General features: G+C 42.2%; 1 protein-coding gene across 1 annotated transcript; it reads right to left on the reverse strand.

Moving 5' to 3' along the window:
- Window positions 1-61: 61 nt before the first annotated feature.
- Window positions 62-19875, reverse strand: LOC121862106 (pikachurin-like; the record flags this gene model as incomplete). The annotated part of the gene is made up of 14 exons (XM_042360091.1): window positions 62-5019; window positions 5589-5692; window positions 6287-6547; window positions 6926-7185; window positions 7458-7686; window positions 7823-8046; window positions 8227-8432; window positions 9688-9904; window positions 11667-11811; window positions 12879-13080; window positions 13545-13647; window positions 13952-14138; window positions 14308-14542; window positions 19740-19875. Coding segments are annotated over 14 exons (2655 nt in total), but the record flags the coding sequence as incomplete, so codon positions are not given.
- Between the last annotated feature and the right edge of the window lie 1889 nt (window positions 19876-21764).

A 21764-nucleotide genomic window follows, 5' to 3' on the forward strand; every position in this document is an offset into this window, starting at 1 on the left:
GTCGGACCATCTAGGTACAGTATTCACAAAGTTTCAAGGTATAAAAAAAAAAACACAAGTGTAAAATGGCACAAGATTTACTCCTTAGTTGCTGTACATGAACTGTGTTGATGCTTCTGAGTCCTAGAGGTCACACCAAGTGCTGGAATCTTGACCCTGTGGTGGCAACAGTTCAAAACCATTTAATTATAATGAGTTTTAGTAAAGTTCTTGATATACATGATAAATTCTGTGAATATAATCAATGTAATATAACAATAGTGTGCAACCACTTCACATCTCTTGAGACTTATTAATATGCCACATTACACATTCTTACCTGCAGTGTGGCAAATTAATAAGGTGTTCTGGGGACCTACAGATCTTACAAAATTACTTATTTCTTTTAAAATGTGGATAATACTTAAATATGGATTACATTACTTACCATACTGTACAGACACCATAATGTTACAGTTTAGTCCCAGAAATTATTTTAAACAATTTTTCCTACACAGTTATCATAATCTTTGAAAACTGCAGGTGAAAATGTTAGGTTAAATCAAATTGGAGACTGATTTAGTTTTTCCACAGTATGAGGTTTTCAGATCCAGAACTTTACCTAAATGTAATGAGGATTTATTTTGCTTTATATCAAAGGTTAAGTTACTCTTCCAGTTAACTTTAATGTACATTATTTTATTCACTGTTCAGTTACCTTCACAGTGTTTGGGTCTTTCTGGAATGGGGTAACACCATACAAGGGACCCCACACCTGTACCTAAATATTCACATGCTAACAGAAGTGTCTTTGATATCAGCAAATGGGCATCTGAACCCAATACATTTATGACTCCTCCTCTGATGATGAATATTCAATTGATTACAACAGTACCACACAGCAGGCTCAAATTACTAGTGTTAGGCTGTGACCTTTGTTCTTGCATGTTATCCAAAATAGAAAGGGTATGATAATCCATCTGCCCCGGTATGTATCTGGTACTTCACTGATACCCGGATGATCCAAGTTGCAGCTGACCCCAATCTTGATTATGCAGCGTTGACGACGACACAAATTTTATCATTATCTGAGAAAGTATTTTTTAATGGCTAAAATTTACTGATGCCAGAAACTGACCATAATATTAATAAATTAATAGTGACACATTTATAAGTGGCAGTACTGAGTCATAAAGCATCAAAGTACTGTACTGTACTGGGTCTCTGGTAATAGACATGTATATACATTTTGAAATATATATATAGTATTCATAAAAACTTTATTCTTTTTTGGGGGTCAATACTGGCATGAGAAAACTCATAGAATATGTATAATTCTGATATAGTATATGTATATAATTGGTTTTGGAGAATGTAAACTGGAATATATATAATAGCAACATGGACTCATCTTATCTGTAAAAGGATTAAGGTAGGAATTTATACCATATCGACTGAGGACTACTGGATACTGTAAATTATATTTACACAGGTACCATTACATTTAGCTCATGAATGAATATGAATTTGAAAAACTATCTAGTACATTAGGACCATAACTTGGTAACACTCTATACACATCCAATGGAACAATGTTATCTGTAGTAATGCTTTAGTTGCCCAGGATCATAATGCTAGTATCATACCCTCCCATCCTCTGGTCGGTGGTGTGTAAGCTCTTGACTGGTTTACATGAACATACATTGACTAGATGATACTAAGAACGCTCATTCTGAGAATGACTTAAGTAACACAAATATGTAGGCACTATCTTCTTGATTAACTTACTATTATTACATTACAAAATGATATGTAGAATATGCCTATAGGATCATATTACAGTGTGTACTGACTGCCAATTTCTGTTAAGGTTTTGAAGTAAAGCTTACATAGTTATGAAATTAGTAACTTGTATAACCATATGATAATAGTACACACACTTTTATCAAATCAAAGGCAAATTGTTTCCTTAATTCTAATGATAAAACCATAGTGTTGTATCCACACTCAGGGCCGTGGTACACCTCCTCCAAGCCACGTACAGTATTACTGCTGCCGAGTCCTGTCACACATCTTGGGTCTTGGTAACAAATATTGTAGGAGCTGCTTGAGCCCCAACTTACATCTTACAAGAATTAATTTATATCTTAAATAATGCTGTCACTAATGCTGTCTTTGTGAAGGATGAGTATTATTATCAACTGCTATTAATGCCATAACCATCATTGGTTATTTAACTCTAGTAGTTTTAAAGTTGTGGGAAATTATAATTATTAGTTTCAGTGTTATAAGTTACCTCACAATCAGTCACTGTTACTCAAAACAGAATAGCTTAAACTTTAACTCTCCGTATCTTAGTTTATCGTAGTTTTCAAGGACAACAGTTGAACTTACCGTCATCAATATTAGTACAGGTATACGACATACACATACGACAAGACCAAATATACATCACTGAGTACAGCATCGACCGTTTAAGCTATGGGTTTCAGCAACTTGGAGGAGGCTACTCATATCTGTCATCACTGTGGTACAAAAAATGAACACACGATAATGACTGTTCAGCTGATTCACAATATTCTGGCAAAACTATAATGAACAGATGGAACACAAACTGAAATACATATCCCAAAATGAACACTTACATTCAGTTAAGCCATTATGAAAGGTGCTATAAATTCATTATGTACACAAATAAAAACATTTGTAATGATTTAGGTAACATGAATAATACTTGAAATTATATGTAGGTTTATAGCTTTCACTGAAACATTATCACTTATACAACAAATGGCATGGACTATTTCTTCTTCAACTGGTGGAGTCAAGCACTGCATGTACATAATCAGTCATACACACTGCCATGGCAACCATACACACAGCCATGGTAGGTATATATACATAGCCATACACAAAGCCATGGTAGGTATATATACATAGCCATACACAAAGCCATGGTAGGTATACACAGCCATGGCAGGTATATATACACAGCCATGACAGCCATACACACAGCCATGGTAGGTATACTGTATATACACAGCCATGGCAGGTATATATACACAGCCATGACAGCCATACACACAGTCATGGCAGACATATAAAAAAAATGAACAAACTCAATTATGATTTTATACTCACAAGCAGCTCAATGGAGACCAGGGTTTTCGCTACAAAGTTAAGAGAGACGACCAACTGGGGGACATGATGACACCTAACTTATGTAGTATACTGCAAGTCATTAACCAAAAAGTCTTAACTGCAGCAACTCGGCACGATGAAAATTAATAGTAATATCTCCGTTAGCTGGAATCCCTCAAACCCGGAACTCTCTGATAGCCGAAACTGAAATTTTCTTGGAAAATTGTTCCCAAAGCCAGAATATTATGGATAATCCGGCTTTGGGAACGACTTTCCAAAGGGCACATTTTCTGGAAAATTCTGAGAAAATTTTCCCGGTAACTGGAAAATTCAGGGGATGGGGGATATGTTTCTGGGTTCGAGAGACAATGTAACGCACAATTTCTGGAACTTTCGAGAATATTTTTCCGTTACCCAGAAAATTTGGGAAAATTCCAGTGATGAGGGATTTTTTCCGGCTTTGAGAGAGTCGTCTCATTACCTGGAAATCTCTCGTTCCCGGGAGTGCCGTACACCAATTGTTCTGGCTAATGGAGATATCACTGTTTACAGATATGTTTTATATAATAACTAAGGTCGAGTCACTGGTTCTTTCTATTGCCAAAGAAATTAAGTTTTTGTTGGAGGAACAATGTGAGCTGGCTCAGTTATCTGTTGATGTGACTGATGACCAGTTCAAGTCGAAACCCCTGAGAGATTTAAATTAGGCCATCTCCATTGTTAAAGAAACACCTTGAATATCAGCATAATAGTGAACAACATCACCCTAATTTAGAGTTATCTGTATATTATGAGTTTTACAGACATATACATACATACATTTATACATAGCCTCACACACACTATACATCTTCACTGTGACTGTGTGGAGCTACATATGAAAAAAGCTTACATGAGTGTGGTATTCATAATGGACAACTTGGTCACATAGTCATCACTTATCCTTTATGATGGTGATTCTACATATAACCAAAGTAAACACAATGTTGACGTGTGCAGAACATACAGGTACGGCCACCCTCCTTCACGTACGCACACACATGCACACACACACACACACACACACTACATAATGAAAGGAATGAATCACTTCTAAGATGCTTCAGGTCAGCACACTGCCTAATCATTCTCAACAAATCTGTACAACAGATTATCTTTTTTTTTTTGTCTTGAATGTGATGAGTGATTATGAACCTTAGGTGGGATAAGGAATAAAGGTGATATTTTGCATTCACTCTATATAAGGTATTCTTAACTACTGAGGTGGTGGTTAAGTTTCATCAACACTCATGCATCTCATTCAATATTTACGTGAAATCTCTGTAAACAACTAAATTTCTACGGCACTTTAATCCATATCATTAAAACTAAATGGTGGTGACTTGCATCTATCACCTCTGACTCAAGTAATTAATCCTTATTTTTTCTCATTTAATAATCTTTGTAGTTTACAGTGATTTTTCTAGCTTAATATAACCTGCGTCTTGTGATATATTCAGCTAGTGGTAACATATTATCTAAAGATGTAACTTAACACACAATGGCCTTGAAACCTACATCAGCAACATCTCAGAACTAAATACATTCCTTTGCTCTAACTCTTGACATATACAATAAGAGGAAATGGTTTTCATTGGTAAAATGTTCTCTTTAATTTCTTCCTTTATCTCATCATAAAATCATTTCTTCAATAATCCGCTTTGTCTTTCATCTTTCTCTACCCTTCCTCCCATCCGTCCTACCCACTGTCCGGTCAGCAGTAGTCGATGTTCTGCCCTGCTGTTGCCTGAGTTATGAGGTCAACATGGTAGTCTGTTGCCAGGGTCAGGTCAGCCACACAGCCAGTCAGTCCAGGGGACCTGTACTCATTATGAGGTCCATGGAAAGTTTCCCGCCCACCTGGGGAAGATAATACGAGTAATTATTATCATTTCATCATCATCAGCTTACTAGCCGTTCGGGTGGTTGGTCTATCTAGTGTTAGTACAAGAGGAAACTGGAATCCGGAAAGGCTGTGATGTTTGGTAGTGAGGGTCACACTGGATAACACCCTTCTCACGTGTGTCTGGACCAAACAGGACTCCAACCCTTTACATGTTGGCAAGAGGTATACGTTAGCTTATGCTGTACTATACTGAATTCATGTTGTTCATAAGATGCTGTACACTAAAGTGATGAGACAGATACAACTCATCACAACTAATTATCTATAAGAGATACACAGTTTAAGTGACATGTGCTTGAGGCTAACAACAATTCTAAACAATGATTATATGATTCCTTCACTCCTGCCTGTCCTCCCCCAACACTCACACACACATGCATACAGTGTGATATAAATGCAAAGTGGAACAGCATTACATAACATTCTCTTCAATTTTAGGAGCATAATAACATATTATAATAATGTAAATAATTTTAGTTGATGAAACGAACATCCTCTTACCACAACACTACATTAAGCTTACCAATATATAGGGAGGTGTCAACGTTTAGCTGCACCAAGTCCCCAGGCGACACAACCACACTCTCCTCTCCATCATCCACAGACAAGCGTCCTTCCCTCTCGTACCTGTGAGACAAGATTATTTACTCTTATATCATGGTGCTGTGTAAGTTATATAGTAATGGTAAATTAATATAATTTTCTTGCTATACTGAATAAACTTCTAAACCTTCATATTAATGTTTAGTGAATTATTGATGTTGTAAATATAGGTGTGCACTCACTCCAAATAGTATCTTAACAGAGAGGTCTGATGAAACTCAAAATGAATACCACTACTCCTGTCTTGGTAGGTTAGTCAAAATTCTTCGTCTGTTGCGTCATATTGTTTCAGACTCTTTACACATTTAAATTCTCTCCCTTACCCTCCAAACTTTCTCTCCCTTTATTCTCCAAACATTCTGACTCCTGCCCTGCAAGCCTTCCCTCTTCTTCATTCCTCCAAACTTAAGCTCCTCTATCCTCCAAACCAAACACTGATAATACTCTTCACCATTTGCAAAAGATCTCAATCAATATCTCTCTCTCCTCTCTGTCTGTCTCTCCTCTGTATGTGTGTGTGTGTGTGTGTGTGTGTGTCTATCTGTATCTATCTGTTTATCGTTCTGTCTGTGTCTCTCTACCATCATCCTTTATAGATCACACACAACCTGTACTGACCTGTAGATCCTGACTGTGTGCCACTGGCCATCATCCAGACGACCACTACTGTTATAAATCAACTGGGCAAACCCTGACCCCAAGTTGTAGCGGAGTATGAGGCGTCCATTTTGTAACTCCAGGCTGAGCGAGTCTCCCAGAGGTGGCCCGAGGATGTCCCTGTTGTCGCCACCATCGTCCTCCTCCCCGGCCCACACCAGGAGGCCATCTGGGGTCAAGGCTCGGAACCGCAGCCACAGGTGTAGCTTATCACCAGACACTCTGAAAAAGACAGTATTTGCTTTAGCTTTCCTCAATGAATGAAAATAAAGAGAATGATAGAAATATGTGTTGAAAAAGGATGAGAGTAAAGTTTACATTGTTTAAAAAGGAATAAATTCATCTGGAGACACTGAAGCACAAGTAATGGATAAAATAAAAATTTGTTAGACTGTGCATTGATGGACAAAAACTAAAGTACAAATACCGTATAACAATCTCACAACAATAGTATGTACAGTACACAGACATTGTCAGGAACAGTTTACAATTTCCTCTTTCAAAAATACCTAAAGTTATTATAGTCTTTGTGAAGTGACAGTTGCATAAGACAGTAAAAGTGAATCATAGATCGTCCTAGGATTTCATACTGGTACTCACCGTTTCATGATCTCTGTGTCAGCATACTTGAGGAATGACCGCCCACTGAAGCTTGGAGTTGCAGCTTGCGTCACTACTCGACTCCTGCAATGCTCGTCCTTGAAGCCAAGAGGACAGCGGCAGGTGTACGTTGGTCCGTGAGGCTCACAGATGCCTCCATTGTCACAGGGACGCTGAGAGCACGGGTGACTGCAGGAATCTACGTTGCTTCCTGAGACGGCCCCGGAGACCAGGTGAATTGGTCGACCATTGAGCGCTAACTGTGACGGACACAACAACATGTTAGTGAAATACTGTACAGTACTTGGCTCTGGTACTGATGGTCTATAACTGTTGCCTCCTTTGGGTGTGCAGTAATCAAAGAGCTGAACATTTGCTTTTTTTGAGAGTTGTTGCATATCTAATTTTATGTAATACTGTATGGTACTGTACTGTACTCTGATTCTTATATGATGCTGAATGACTTTGGGTTATAACAGTCAAAATAAAATAGAACTTGAACAAATAATATCACCAAACATAATGATCTGACCTTCTGTATACAGCCAGTAAATGACTGTGATGCTGGCAGGATGGGCTGTGAGGTGGATGTGGGCGGGATACCTCCGAGGTAGAGTGGATGAGAGAGAGACAACATGGTGAAGCCACCAGGAGTCAGTCCACTCACTACAGGTTGGTCGTCCACATACAGCCATGCCCAGCGACCTGTTCGTGACACTCGTGCCGAGTGCCAGATACCGGGACGGATTGGGTACACTGACCTGAATGAGACATTTTGATGAGATTGAGATAAGTTAAACATTAAGTGGACAACAGTACTTATAAACTCAAAACGATGCCAATTTTCACACAGTCTTGAGGTAATAAGATTAAAAAGTTTGTCTGGTTCTCACTTACCTGAGAGTCAAAATACCAGAACCAAGATCAATGGTAAAGAGGACATGAGCCTGGGACAGCGTGAGGGCTATGAAGTCCCCCGTGCCATCAGACCGGTGGCTCTCGTACAGGAGGACTCCATCAGTTGACGCTGCACGGAACACCAACTCCAGCTCCAGCCATGACAACACAGAACCTCCCAGTGCAGGGAACATAAGGTGTGACGACCCATTAAAGGAAGGAACCTGATGATAAAATGAAAAAAAAAAAAAAATCAAAACAAGTAAACCCTATCATATCTATTCCCATTTACAACCACAACTAACTTAACTAAAATATATTCCAAGATCCTCAAGTTTCACAAGTTTAATTTTTTGTTTCCATGTTTTAAAAAATTATTAGCAAAATTTTCACCAATAACTTACCTCAAGGTTGAGTTGCTTTTCACAGAAGTCTCCAGCATAGCCTAATGGACAGAGGCAGACGGGGACAGGTGGTGGCGGGGCAAAGAACGGGGGAGGAGTTGGGGTTGTAGTCACCGCTGAGAGGTTCTTGGTGTCTTGGGTAGAGGCCACACACTTCCCTCCATGCTGACACTCTACCTCACTACATGCATCACCAATACACTCAGCTGATTGGTAAGGAAGGATTCAGTTATGCATTAAATAATAAACTATAATAATAACAGAAGGATCAGTTATGTTCTTAAAAGCAATATGGTAAAGAATGTTTAGTGAAAGTGTCCTTAATATAAACCTTGATTACCTACATTATACTGTATACGTATTTACGAGCTTACTTGGTGTGAAATTCTTATAAGACTTTAAAACATGAGAGGAGGAAAATATAGGACAGTGTTATGTGAGAACATTACAGCAGGACATATGTGGTGAGGCAGCTTGACGGAGGAACAGTGAGGCAGCTTGAGGGAGGAACAGTTTGAGGCAGTTTGGGGGTGGGAGTAACAGTGTGAGGCAGCTTGAGGGAGGGAGTAACAGTGTGAGGCAGCTTGAGGGAGTAACAGTGTGAGGCAGCTTGAGGGAGGGAGTAACAGTGTGAGGCAGCTTGAGGGAGGGAGTAACAGTTTGAGGCAGCTTGAGGGAGGGAGTAACAGTGTGAGGCAGCTTGAGGGGGGGAGGAACAGTGTGAGGGAGAATCATAATTGTCACCATACAGTACAGTGCAGTGGAAGATGGCTTATAGAAGCAAAGTATAAAGAAATGGAAACCAATTTACTCATTTGTATGTCTTGAAGAATTGTCAAGTGCAACAGAAGCAGCTTGTAACTCCCTGATAAATCTCTCACTCATTATATTTCTTCAATTTTTACATAGGATATGTGATAATATTTTTTTGTATACTGTGAGGTGAGATGAAGAAATATGCTGAGGGACACTAAAGGAGAAGTACTGAAGTCTGTTAATAAAGTGATAATGCACACTTGCTCATGACCTGGAAAGTCGCTAACAGCTTGGATGAACTCTGTCAACTCTATTAACTTAAAATACAAGTAAATATCAGCTTATAATTTAGTTACACTGTATGTTAGTTAAGAATACTTTTTAAAATGACCTTAAAAGGCACTTTTATTGCAGCTTACATACAGTCAAGATAAGACAATAACCATCATAACTTAATTTCAACAGTTTACCAGGACTGTCTAATAGGCAGTTAATGGAAAATCACACAGAAAATAATATATTCTAACAGCCCACAGATCTTACTTAAATAATACAATAAAAATTATCACTAAATTACTTCAATTTAATCAACCATGACTGTATAAAACTGTGTTTAAGTTGGTGAAGCACTTCACAGTGTACAGTTTTGTCTGTGAATAATTTATCAAAATGTTTGTCATTTCTTTATTCAACCTCACAACTCACTTAGGCCCCAGCCATCCAGGGCGGCGTAGTCTGACGGCAAGTTTGGTTCCCTAAGAGGATCACTTTTTCGAAAACGGTAGACGTGGTCATTGACCTGAAGTCGCCTCACACACCCTTGAAGGCCGGTGGTTACCCCGAGTCTTGGAGCGAGGGACGTCAGGTTGTTGGAGCCGCCCACGTAGAGTGGCTCACGGAAGGTGATGCGGGAGAACAAACCCTGAAAGTATGTAATGATTAAAAACACAAATAGAGAATAAAACTAATCAGTATTTTTAATTTGCAATTTATAATTTTCACCACTTGTCAGTTTACTTGCCATTCAGGTGGTTGGTCTGTTCTGTTATGACCTTCATTATCCAGTGTTAGTACAGTACAGTACAAAGTTGGAGTAAGGTACCAGAGAAAACCTGCCATGTTTGGTAGGATACATAGACAGTGTAGACATACAAAAAAGTACATAGACAGTGGAGGTGTACAAACCCCATACATAGACAGTGTAGGTGTACAAACCCCATACATAGACAGTGTAGGTATACAAACCCCATACATAGACAGTGTAGGTATACAAACCCCATACATAGACAGTGTAGGTATACAAACCCCATACATAGACAGTGTAGGTATACAAACCCCATACATAGACAGTGTAGGTATACAATTGATGGTAAAAAGTTCAGTTGATTTAAGCAAGGACCTCATGAGGAGTCGGGATGACTTAACGAATTAGAATAAATCAATAAAATATATAAAGAATACAGATAAATAAATACTGTATGTGATGTAGATATCAACAAGAATATCAATGATTTTGTTAGCACACATTAAACTCACTACATAAAGAACATTAATATAAACATCTGTTGTGTAAAATATCCAGTACATGTGTGGGCAAGAGGCTCTCCTTGATCAAAGTGACTTAATGTTTACCTTCCCTGGCCCTCCTACCCATATAGTTCCTCATTAATGTACTCTATGTCTCCATTGTGTACATTATACTATACCAAATCCTCTTCACCACTGATAGGCCTGTTAGCCACTTGGATGGTTAGTCATGTCTATGTTACACACTGATGGCAAGTACTGGACATGTACAGGCTCTAAAATGCACCAGAACGTGTGTTAATGTTGGTCGAGTCTGTCCTTAAATGAGCTCACACTTGGTGCCGTCACAACACACTCTGGCGGGTTATTCCAAGAGTTCACAACTTAACCAGTTTCAAGGTTCCACCTGTAACTCCTGGTGGGGGACTGCCTGTACCCCATGCCCTCCCACCCTACCTACATTGTCCTCATGGCTGACTATATTTGTTAGGTCCCAAATTTTAAAAAAATTGGTTATTATTCGGTTAAGCACATATTCAAATCAAACAGAAGCACTTACTTTTATTCAATTTTTGCCTCATATATACATTCCTCAACCCTTGAAGCCTCTTGGAAACGTTTTTCTTTCAGAAAAATCGCACAGGTGAGGAACGCCTAAGAAATTAGATCAATAAATCTCCACCCGCGTTTTCTACCCTGCTGGGGTTAGGCGAGGTTAGGTTAAGGTAGGTTAATTTAGTGAAAGCTAGGGGTCTAGAAACTTGGCTTCTGATGTATTGTACTGTACAGTATCTGGACGTATTTTGTTCAGATCTCACCTTCGTTTTTGATAGAAAATATCCATTTTTGATCAAGGATGACTTGCTTCTTTAAAAAAAAAAACAGATGCATTTCCCATGGAAACGAAGGTCAGATCTGATAAAAATACATCAGAAATCAAACATCGCGTGAAAAAATTCGAGGGTGTGTTAAAATGAATACAGGTAATTACAAAAAAAAATAAAATCAATAAAATAAAAACAAATAAAAAAGTAAGAAAGCCTCAATTTGAAATGACTAAAGGTCCAGCCACTTCACCATCAGGGTGTTTAACTATCTGTATCAGTTGAAATAATCGAGGATTCTTAATCTTCACGAGATCCCACCCCGCTACTGACCTCTGAGCGACCCTGGATGTGGTGACCATCATTGAGCTGAAGCCACACGTCCCAGCGGTGACGGTAGACAGTCAGACGGTTCCACTCGCCCATATGAACCTCTTCTGGTGACCTGACTGACCCGGCCCCTGACCCACAGTCCCATCTGGAGAGAAGAGTTACAATAAATATCAAGAGATAATCCCACCTTTATAAACATTAGACATAGAGTGTTAGTGGTGTCATATAGAGGCTGTGTGATCGCTGAGGGAGAAATGAGTTAAGGTTCAGAACTCTATACAGTGTTCATGTATATATGAGAAGACAGAGCATAAAAAATATAATTACTTTACTATACAGTTTACCATTTTTGTCGGAAACTTGTATATTTTTCGGGTTTTTCTGAATTTCATTTTCAGGCTTGGTTCTTTAGGTTCCTCTATTTTTGTTATTTTATTTTTTGTTCTGTCCTGTTGGGTTAGGTTGAGTTTACACACGGAGATCCAAGGGGCTATAGAGGTTAGGTCAGGTCCTTCTGGTTTCTCTGGTTAGGTTAGGCTAGGTTAAAAATGAATATTGTACTGACACTTGAGTCGTTAGATTAAATACTTGATTACTTTGGGGGGTTGGCAAATATTTATTTCCTCCACCATTTTTGGGATGTCCTTGATAAACTGAAAACTTTTCTTCTATTGAAAAGTTTCCTAACTACTGTACACTCTTTAACCCTAGCACCTGTTATTAAATATTGACTTTCCTGTAATAATTAGGTTAGGTTAGGTATAGTTTATTTTTGTCAGTGGCTTACCCCACAATTTCCCTCTATTTCAAAGCTTGGCCCACTTTGTTTGATCAAAATTGCATCCTTTTATAGTGAATTCGAAATATAAAGAAAAAATAAAAACTTCCAAAAATACACATTCCCAACATTACCGATTTTTTTTTTGCTCTATCTCCCTATTAAATTTACCTTATTCTTTAGCTTGTAAATTCTCGTTAACATCTCGAAAAACTGATATATGAATTTAGGTAGTTAGTGGGGATATAATTATTACTACTACTGCTATTCTTCTAATACAGTGTATCAATACTACGACTACTACTGCTGTACTACAACAACTACTACTACGATTACTACAACAACTACTACTACTATACTGCTACAACAACTACTACTACCGCTACTACCACCATAGGCCAAGGTACAGCAGGTAGGGTGAAGGAACACTTTACCTGAACTCCACATAGCTGCCAACGAGCACAGCGGCCATGAAGTCACCCGTCAGGTCATCATTCTCTCCTGACACCAGCAGAACGCCGTCAGCAGTCTCTGGCTTGAACTCTAGTGTCAGCTGTACATCCCTGTATGCCTCTCGGAGCGGTGCAAACCCGACCCAGGACGACCCATGGAAACGGGCCGTCTCTATCTGTGAACCTGTGGGAGAGGACAGGTGTGGGTGGGTCCTAAGGCTTCCCCATCTCCCAACTCAAGTCTTCCCCACCTTACCATTAAAGGCTTCCCCACCTCCCAACTGAAGGCTAACAGATGACCTACGAACAACGAAATGAAAGTCACCAGCAATATTTATCAGCTGTGAGGGGAGGAGGAGAAGGCACTGTTGGGATGTGTGACTTGTGAGGGTGACAGATGGTGGTGTTGGTTATTGTGTGTGTGTGTGTGATCCTTGCTCTGTAGTTCAGGTCAGGTTACAAGCACTCACCATAATTAATGACCTCCTTCATCAAATTACAATTAAAAAAATTATTTTGCCTTGAAAAGTTTAAGAAAATAGCAGAAACTACTGTATACGAGTATATAATTTTGTTTTCTTTATATCAGGGAACAGCATCAAGTATTATAACACAGTCTTCTGTGAGTGAGTGACCCCTATGACCTACCTGGGTGGCAGTACCTTCCAGCTCGCCCCAGAGGGCACATACATCGTGGCACTCCAGCCTGGACGTCTACTTGGCACCTCCCAGAGCCACACTCCAGTTGGCACTGTAACAACAACGTCACGAGAATTTATATTACTTGCGCTGTAAAATTAAGAAAGGGGATGAGACATCATTATTACAGTGTGTCACGACCTGTCCTGCTGATGACGTCATCTGTCCCGTTATAATATTAGTAATAACAACAATAATAATAATAATAATATTAATAATAATAATAATAATGATAATAATAATTATAATAATAATAATAATAATAATAATTATTATTATTATTAGTGTTATTACCATTGTTATTATTATTATAACTGTTATTACCTTACCAGAGAGAAGGTGAGACAGAGACCTACCAGGGAGGTGAGACTCTCAGTGGCCTGCAGGTTAGGTACTTCAGACGGGACCTTCTGCTCCAGGTTGGGCCCAGGAGAAGTGTGGGGGTGGAATGGATCTCTTGAGTCTATCTCCAAGAAGGTCTCCGGGCCGGTCTCCTCCTCAGCTCCTAGGTTCTCCAGCAGGGTCTCTCGCTCCGTCTTGTATCTGTGGAGATCAATATAGGGTTAGGTAAAGCTATTGTCGTGGTAGTTAAATGTTTGTTTGTTATTAGTTATGTATTTAACGCGTTGTAAAGAAATATTTCAATGGTGTGTTATATTTTATTTTCTTAATTAGTAGTTAGAGAGAGAGAGAGAGAGAGAGAGAGACTCACTTGTCATAGTTTAATATATCAGCTCTGTCAATCAACTGGTTATAGTCAATCTCTTGGTTATACACTTGATTGGGGCCAGATTGGTACCTGGCAGCGTGTGGACCACCGACCTCGGATTCGCCAAGCTGATACGACCCGGCAGAATCCGATTGGTAGTCGTTGTCGTCCAGTACAGCCACGAAGGACGCCTCTTTTTCATACAATATTGACGAGTCGAGCTTGGTGTAGTTCAGCCCTGTGGAGGGTGAAATGTTACCATCATCATCATCAACATCTATTATTATTATTATTGGTATTATTACAAACGGTATTATATTTTTTCTTATTCTTGTAGTTATTAGTTATAAATATTATAATACATAACACTTAAACACTCGAGTCAGTCAGTCAGTCAGTTAGACATAGCATACATAGAGAGACTGACGCAGGTGAAATACGATGTGAACACACAAACAAACATCCATTTAATGATCCCTAGAGAACCTGCTGAGGTGCCACTACCCCCTGAGGTGCCACTGTATTCCTCTGAGGTGCCACTACCCCCTGAGGTGCCACTACCCCATGAGGTGCCACTACCCTCTGAGGTGCCACTACCCTCCTCTGAGGTGCCACTACCCTCTGAGGTGCCACTACCCCTGAGGTGCCACTACCCTCTGAGGTGCCACTACTCCCTCTGAGGTGCCACTACCCCTCTGAGGTGCCACATCACCTCTGAGGCACCACTACCCTCTGAGCCACTACCCCCTGAGGTGCCACTCACTCCCTCTGAGGTGCCACTACTCCCTGAGGTGCCACCATTCTCTGCCACACCCTCTGAGGTGCCACTACCCCGAGATGCCACTACCCCCCCGAGGTGCCACTACTCCCCCTGAGGTGCCACTACCTGAGGTGCCACTAGGTCCCCTGAGGTGCCACCCCCTGAGGTGCCACTACCCCTGAGGTGCCACTACCCCTCTGGAGGTGCCACTACACCTCCTGAGGTGCCACTATGCATCTTCAATCACTAAAGATACTGTACAACACAGAGAGAGAGAGAGGGCCAGCATTGTGACTGGAGTTATTCACATATTCAATCTTGGTGTCCCATTGTTAGTTTCAGCCAGACCTGATGACGCCCTTCCTCCTTCCCCTCACCCCTACACTCCTTGGTGATGTGGTGTTGGGATAGTGGTGTGGTAGTGTGGTGTGGTGGTGCAGTCAGACAGTGAGAGTTGCGTCTTGGTAGGAATGAACTGAATACAGGAGGGCGAGGGATGGTGGGGGTAGTGGGGGGCCGGGGGTGGGGTTAAAGGGCTGGGGGGTGGGGTACCTCACTGCACCTGACTGAGACTCGTGTACCTGGAGGCTGGGGTCCCACTTTGACTGAGGGAGAGCATTAGAGTAGTGGGGTAAACTTTTGTGCAGTTTTGTGTCGTTAGTGTAGTGTGTGTGTGTGTGTGTGTGTGTGTGTGTGTGTGTGTGTGTGTGTGTGTGTGTGTGTGTGTGTGTTTATCGGACGAGTATCATGATTTATGGTGATTATAGCCTGTGGGAATGTATGATGGCGGAGGGAGGGATAGAGAGATAGGGAGAATAGGAGGAGAGGAGGGGACAAGGAGAGGAGAGGGAGGGAGAGAGGAGTGGGGGTGATGAGAGGGGGAGTGGGAGAGTGATGAGAGGGAGTGAGAGAGGAGGGGGGTGATGAGAGGGAGGGAGAGAGGAGTGGGGGGAGAGGGAGGAGAGAGGAGTGGGGGATGAGAGGGAGGGGAGAGAGGAGGGAGGTAGGGAGGGAGGGAGAGAGGCGGGGGGTGATGAGAGGAGGAGAGAGGGTGAGTGTGGTAGGTGAGGTAGTGTGTGTGTGTGTAGCTGAGGTGAGGTAGTGTGTGTGTGTGGTGTGAGGGTGAGGTAGTGTGTGTGTGTGTGTGTGGGTCGAGGGTGTGTGTGTGTGTGGTCGAAGGTGAGGTAGTGTGTGTGTGTGGTCGAGGGTGAGGTAGTGTGTGTGGTCGAGGGTGAGGTAGGTCACACTCGACCCCGGGGCAGTGTAGGCTATTCCCTTTAGTTAAGTCATGTTGGCCAGCGTTCATTGACATGCCTAGTTTATACTCTCTCTCTCTCTCTTCCAGACTATCAAGGGCTGCATCATGGCTGTTGTACATGTATTGAGATGTTGTACTAAAAAGCGGAAGTGGGTTGTATATGTACTGCACAAGACACATGGTATATGTTCGTGTGTGTGTGTGCCCAGGTAATGGCGGGTTGTGTTGACGCGAGGACCTTCACATTACAGAGGTCGCCAGCTTCTGTTTCAAGCGTGTACATGTACTCCAAACGTGGTGTACATGACCGGTGGAGTACACGATATTACACACCAAATAACAATAACAACCGAATGAACACTATATGTAGGTAAAATATGTACAGTACCCTAGATACATATTGGTCAACTATGTACACACACACACACACAGGTATTAAATGAACACCTTTACACCAGGACTCACTGACAGCCACAGATTGGCCGCACATCACGAGGGTGGATTAGCCAATTTGGTGAGTGAAAAGATTGACAGCCCCTCCTGTCACTCTTAATCCCTGGGGCCTTGTGCACCAATCACAGCGCTTATTGGGAGTTGTAAACCAATCATAGAGCTCCCTGGGGACTTGGGCACCAATCATAGCGATATTAATGGGTAAAATGAAGGGCAAAGGGATAATGGTAGATATTAATAGGTCAAATTTGGCGTAGGGGATAATGGTAGAGATGATAATGGGTATTACTGAGGGCAGGAAAGTCAAAGCAAGGTAGAGATTGAGCTTGAGAATAAAATAAAAAGTTGTGGTCCCCAACATCTGGGAGGATTGGTGAAGACAGGTCAGTGGTGGAGGGCTGTGGTCGCCAACCCTCAGAGACAGGTAAATGATAGTAACCATGACAGTTACCTCATTAGGATGATAGACGTTAATTAAACAGTAAAATGTATTAGAAATTGTCATGGAGAGAGAGAGAGAGAGAGAGAGAGAGAGAGAGAGAGAGAGAGACTCGTTAAAACTATCTCTTAATTAACAGCGGCAACAACAAAACAGTTTACGCACCGCCGCCCATTTTTCCCACGCCCACTATGCATATGTAATTAGTGTGTCGTCAACTGAGTCAGACCCTCAACTCGTGAATTTCCCTGCCACCCACCCCGCCACCCTCCCTGCCACCCGCCCCGCTACCCTTCCGGCCACCCACCCCGCCACCCTCCCGGCCACCCACCCCGCCATACATAGAGACCTGAGAATGAAACCCATCAACCAGCAGCTGCACACCCTGGCCAACAGAGTCTGGCAAAAGATAGAACGATCAGAGCAAGAACTCCTTCAAAGACTCCCACCAGATAACGACAACAACCATACAACCATACACGGCCAGGCAATGACAACCTTCCTAGACCAACATCCGCCAGTAGGGTCGGCGGGAATATGAAATAAGGCCCTTTAAAACACCCATGGATGGATGTCTAGTCCCTGTACCGACAGACAATAAATAACCCATGACACAACCCCAACACACTATTAGCTTAGCTAGGCGGTCAGCCCGCCCTCTCTTACCTCCTCCTAAACTTCTTCAATTTCTGAACTATAACTTCCTTCTCCCACCTCTCATCTTCTTCACCCTCCTTTCTCTAAAAAAAAAAAAACACCCAGCCACCCACCCTGCCACCCTCCCTGCCACTCACCCCTGCCACCCTCCCTGCCACTCACCCCCACCCTCCCCTGCCACTCACCCCGCCACCCCCCCTTCAACCCTCCACATCAAACTCCTCGGTAACATTAACACGGACACAAATTAACTGTTTCCTCATGAACAAGACGCCTGCCTGTAATAATTTAAACGTCTATATTATTAACGTTTTAAAGGTATATTAACTGTATGGTATATTAAGTCGAAATTAATTTTTATAATTTATTGTTTAATAAGTAAGAATTAATTTATATCATTTATTACCTTTGGCCACCATGATACTTATGATTTATTTAACCTTGATTATTATTAACCTGCCTGATCCACATACTCTCTCTCTCTCTCTCTCTCTCTCTCTCTCTCTCTCTCTCTCTCTCTCTCTCTCAGCTGGGTTGTGATTGAATAAATTTTTGTGTGAAGGTAAAAAATAAGGTCCCTCTAACGCCGGTACAGTGGACAGGTACTAATACTAATGTACTCCAGGTACAGTCAGACCCCTCTAACCCCGGTACACAGACCCCTCTAACCCCGGTACAGACAGACCCCTCTAACCCCGGTACAGTGGACAGGTACTAATACTAATGTACTCCAGGTACAGTCAGACCCCTCTAACTCCGGTACAGTGAGAGACTCTAGGGTCCCTGTACAATGAGACCCCTCTAGGTCCCGGCACAGTGAGATCTCCTCTAGGTCCCGGCATGCGTGAGACCCCTCCAGGTCCCGGTACAGTGGAGACTCTCCAGGTCCCAAGAAACCCCCTATGTCCCGGTATATGAGACCTCCAGGTCCCGGTACAGTGAGACCCTCCAGGTCCCGGTACAGTGAGACCCAACCAGGTCCCTGGTACAGTGAGATCCCCACCAAGCCCGGTACAGTGAGACCCCACCAGGTCCCGGTACAGTCAGACCCCCTCTAGGTCCCGGGTACAGTGAAACCCATCCAGGTCCCGGGTGGCCAGTGAAACCTCTCTATGTCCCTGTACAGTGAGACCCCTCCAGGTCCTGGTGCAGTGAGACCCCACTCAGGTCCTGGTACAGGAGACTCTAGGTCCCGGTACAGCAAGACCCCCCCTCCAGGTCCTTGGGCAAGTGAGACCCCCTAGGTCCCGGTACGGTGAGACCCCTCCAGGTCCCGGTACAATGAGACCCCACCAGGTCCCGGCACAGTGAGACCCCACCAAGTCCCGGTACAGTGAGATCCCACCAGGTCCCGGTACAGTGAGATCCCACCAGGTCCTGGCATGCAGGACCCCACCAGGTCCCAGTAGTGAGACTCCTCTAGGTCCCGGTACAGTGAGCACTCACCACAGGTCCCGGTACAGTGAGACTCCTCCAGTCCCAGTACAGGAGACCCCTCCAGGTCCCGGTATAGTCAGACCCCTCTAGGTGCCGATACAGTCAGACTCTAGGTCCCGGTACAGTGAGACCCCCAGGTCCCGGTACAGTGAGACTCCCCTTACCTTTGGTACACAGTGAGACCCCTCTTAGGTCCCGGTATTGTGAGACCCCTAGGTCCTGGAAGTGGTACAGTAAGACCCCTCCAGGTCCCGGTACAGTGAGACCTCCAGGTCCCGGTACAGCCAGACCCTCTAGGTGCCGATACAGCCGTATCTCTAGGTCCCGGTACAGTGAGACCCCTCCAGGTCCCGGTACAGTACAGTGAGACCCCTCCAGGTCCCGGTACAGTGAGACCCCTCCAGGTCCCGGTACAGTGGACAGATACTTACTGGTACAGCTGTATCCGTCAGGCTCGAGGGAGTAACCTTGCTGGCAGGTACACTCAAAGGTCCCATCATGGAGATTGTAACACAACTGCTCACATAACTGGATGTTGTCACACAACCCTGGGAGTGAGAGAGAGAGTGAGAGTTAGTGGTGTGAGAGAGTGAGCGAGAGAGTTAGTGGTGTGAGAGTGAGAGAGAGTTAGTGGTGTGAGAGTGAGAGAAGGTGAGATTGAGTGATATGTGAGAGAGAGGAGAGAGAGAGAGAGAGAGAGAGAGAGAGAGAGAGAGAGAGAGAGAGAGAGAGAGAGAGAGAGTGTGTGTAAGTAGTGGTAAGAGAGTGAGAGAGAGAGAGAGAGAGAGTTATTGGTGAGAGTGAGAGAAGGTGATTTAGTGGATATGTGAAGGAGTGAACGAGAGAGAGAGAGATGGAGATGGAGAGAGAGAGAGAGAGAGAGAGAGAGAGAGAGAGAGAGAGAGAGAGAGAGAGAGAGAGAGAGAGAGAGAGAGAGAGAGAGAGAGAGACCTCACCAATAACAAACTTCTCTCATAAGACCTCCACTTATTAACACACCCAGAAAAGAAATAAAATGTTCTCTACACGGAAGAAGGGCTTATAAGAAGAGAGGTTGCCAGTTAGTTAATTTCACACTCATGTATTAAACATCAACTTTGTTTTCTAATATTAACTCTTAAACTAACTTAATACTTAACATAACAGGCGTGTGTGTGTGTGTGTGTGTGTGTGTGTGTGTGTGTGTGTGTGTGTGTGTGTGTGTGTGTGTGTGTGTGTGTGTGAGTGTGTGTGTGTGTGTGTGTGTGTGTGTGTGTGTGTGTGTGTGTGTGTGTGTGTGTGTGTGTGTGTGTGTGCGTGTGTGTGTGTGTATGTGTGATCTAGTTTTAATTATTTTTTTTTCTTCCGCATGTTCTTTAACAAACTACAAAGTCATTTTATATCACACTCTTAACATAATTTATCTACTTCATACATCTACATTATAAAGCAATATACTCGTATATCTACATAATTATCAACATAACAATTAATTAGCAAGTCTAATTAATATTTTCTTAATTAATTTACCTTAAGGATTAGTTAAGTGAATGGCGTTTTCAATACCTGTGTTTTGATTTATTTCTTAATTATTTAATCTGTCTTTTTAACTAATCTTGGGTGTGAGGTAATTTGGGTAAATATAACACGACTATATTAATCTTTCCTCACTATGGATTAATACTACCAAATTAATCCTACCTAACATTACCGAATCCAACCTAACCTAACCTAAATTAACCTAACATATCCTCATCTAACCTCACACACACACACACTACATTACCCTACACAGTACATCAACACTTTTCCTTACATCAAAACACACAACACTGATTTTTATTCAACATTATTTTTTGTTTTGAAGATTTATGTTCATGTATTAATGTATGTGTGTAGAGTCTGTCTGTGTGTACCTATATCATTCACTCCCGTTTCTGACTAACCCACAGCGAGAGAGAACAAACACCTACACAACTCAACTCAAAAAACACCACAAGAAGTTAACATTTACAAAGTCCTATTGAGAATGACAGAGCTGGTTGACCCGAGAGCCAGCCAGTGTTGAATAACTGTACTATTCTAAACCTTTAATATCAGCGCCACTAACACGGGTCTCAGCGCCACAAAGTCGGAGTGTGTTGGGGGGAGGGGGGGGGGAGGGGGTTGAGGGAGAGAGAGGAAAACAGAAGGAGGGAGAGAAATATACTTCCCCACTATTAACAGCACCGTACACACACACAGCAGTAACAATAAGCCCTTGTCCCAGCCAAACACAACAAACTCAGTCATTACCACACAAACATTATCCCCCCTCCCCCCCATACAACACACACACACACTCAGCAACATTAACCTTTGTTTAAACATTTAATTCTCCTGACCTAACATTTGGAGACAACAATGACTTTATAATTTAGCAAAAGTCGTGGTATTTTGTTTTTAAGTTAGGTTTGGTTAGATTAAGTTAGATGTTA

This window comes from Homarus americanus, unplaced genomic scaffold (assembly GCF_018991925.1).
Source record: "Homarus americanus isolate GMGI-L3 unplaced genomic scaffold, GMGI_Hamer_2.0 scaffold25013, whole genome shotgun sequence".
Taxonomy (NCBI): Eukaryota; Metazoa; Arthropoda; class Malacostraca; order Decapoda; family Nephropidae; genus Homarus; species Homarus americanus.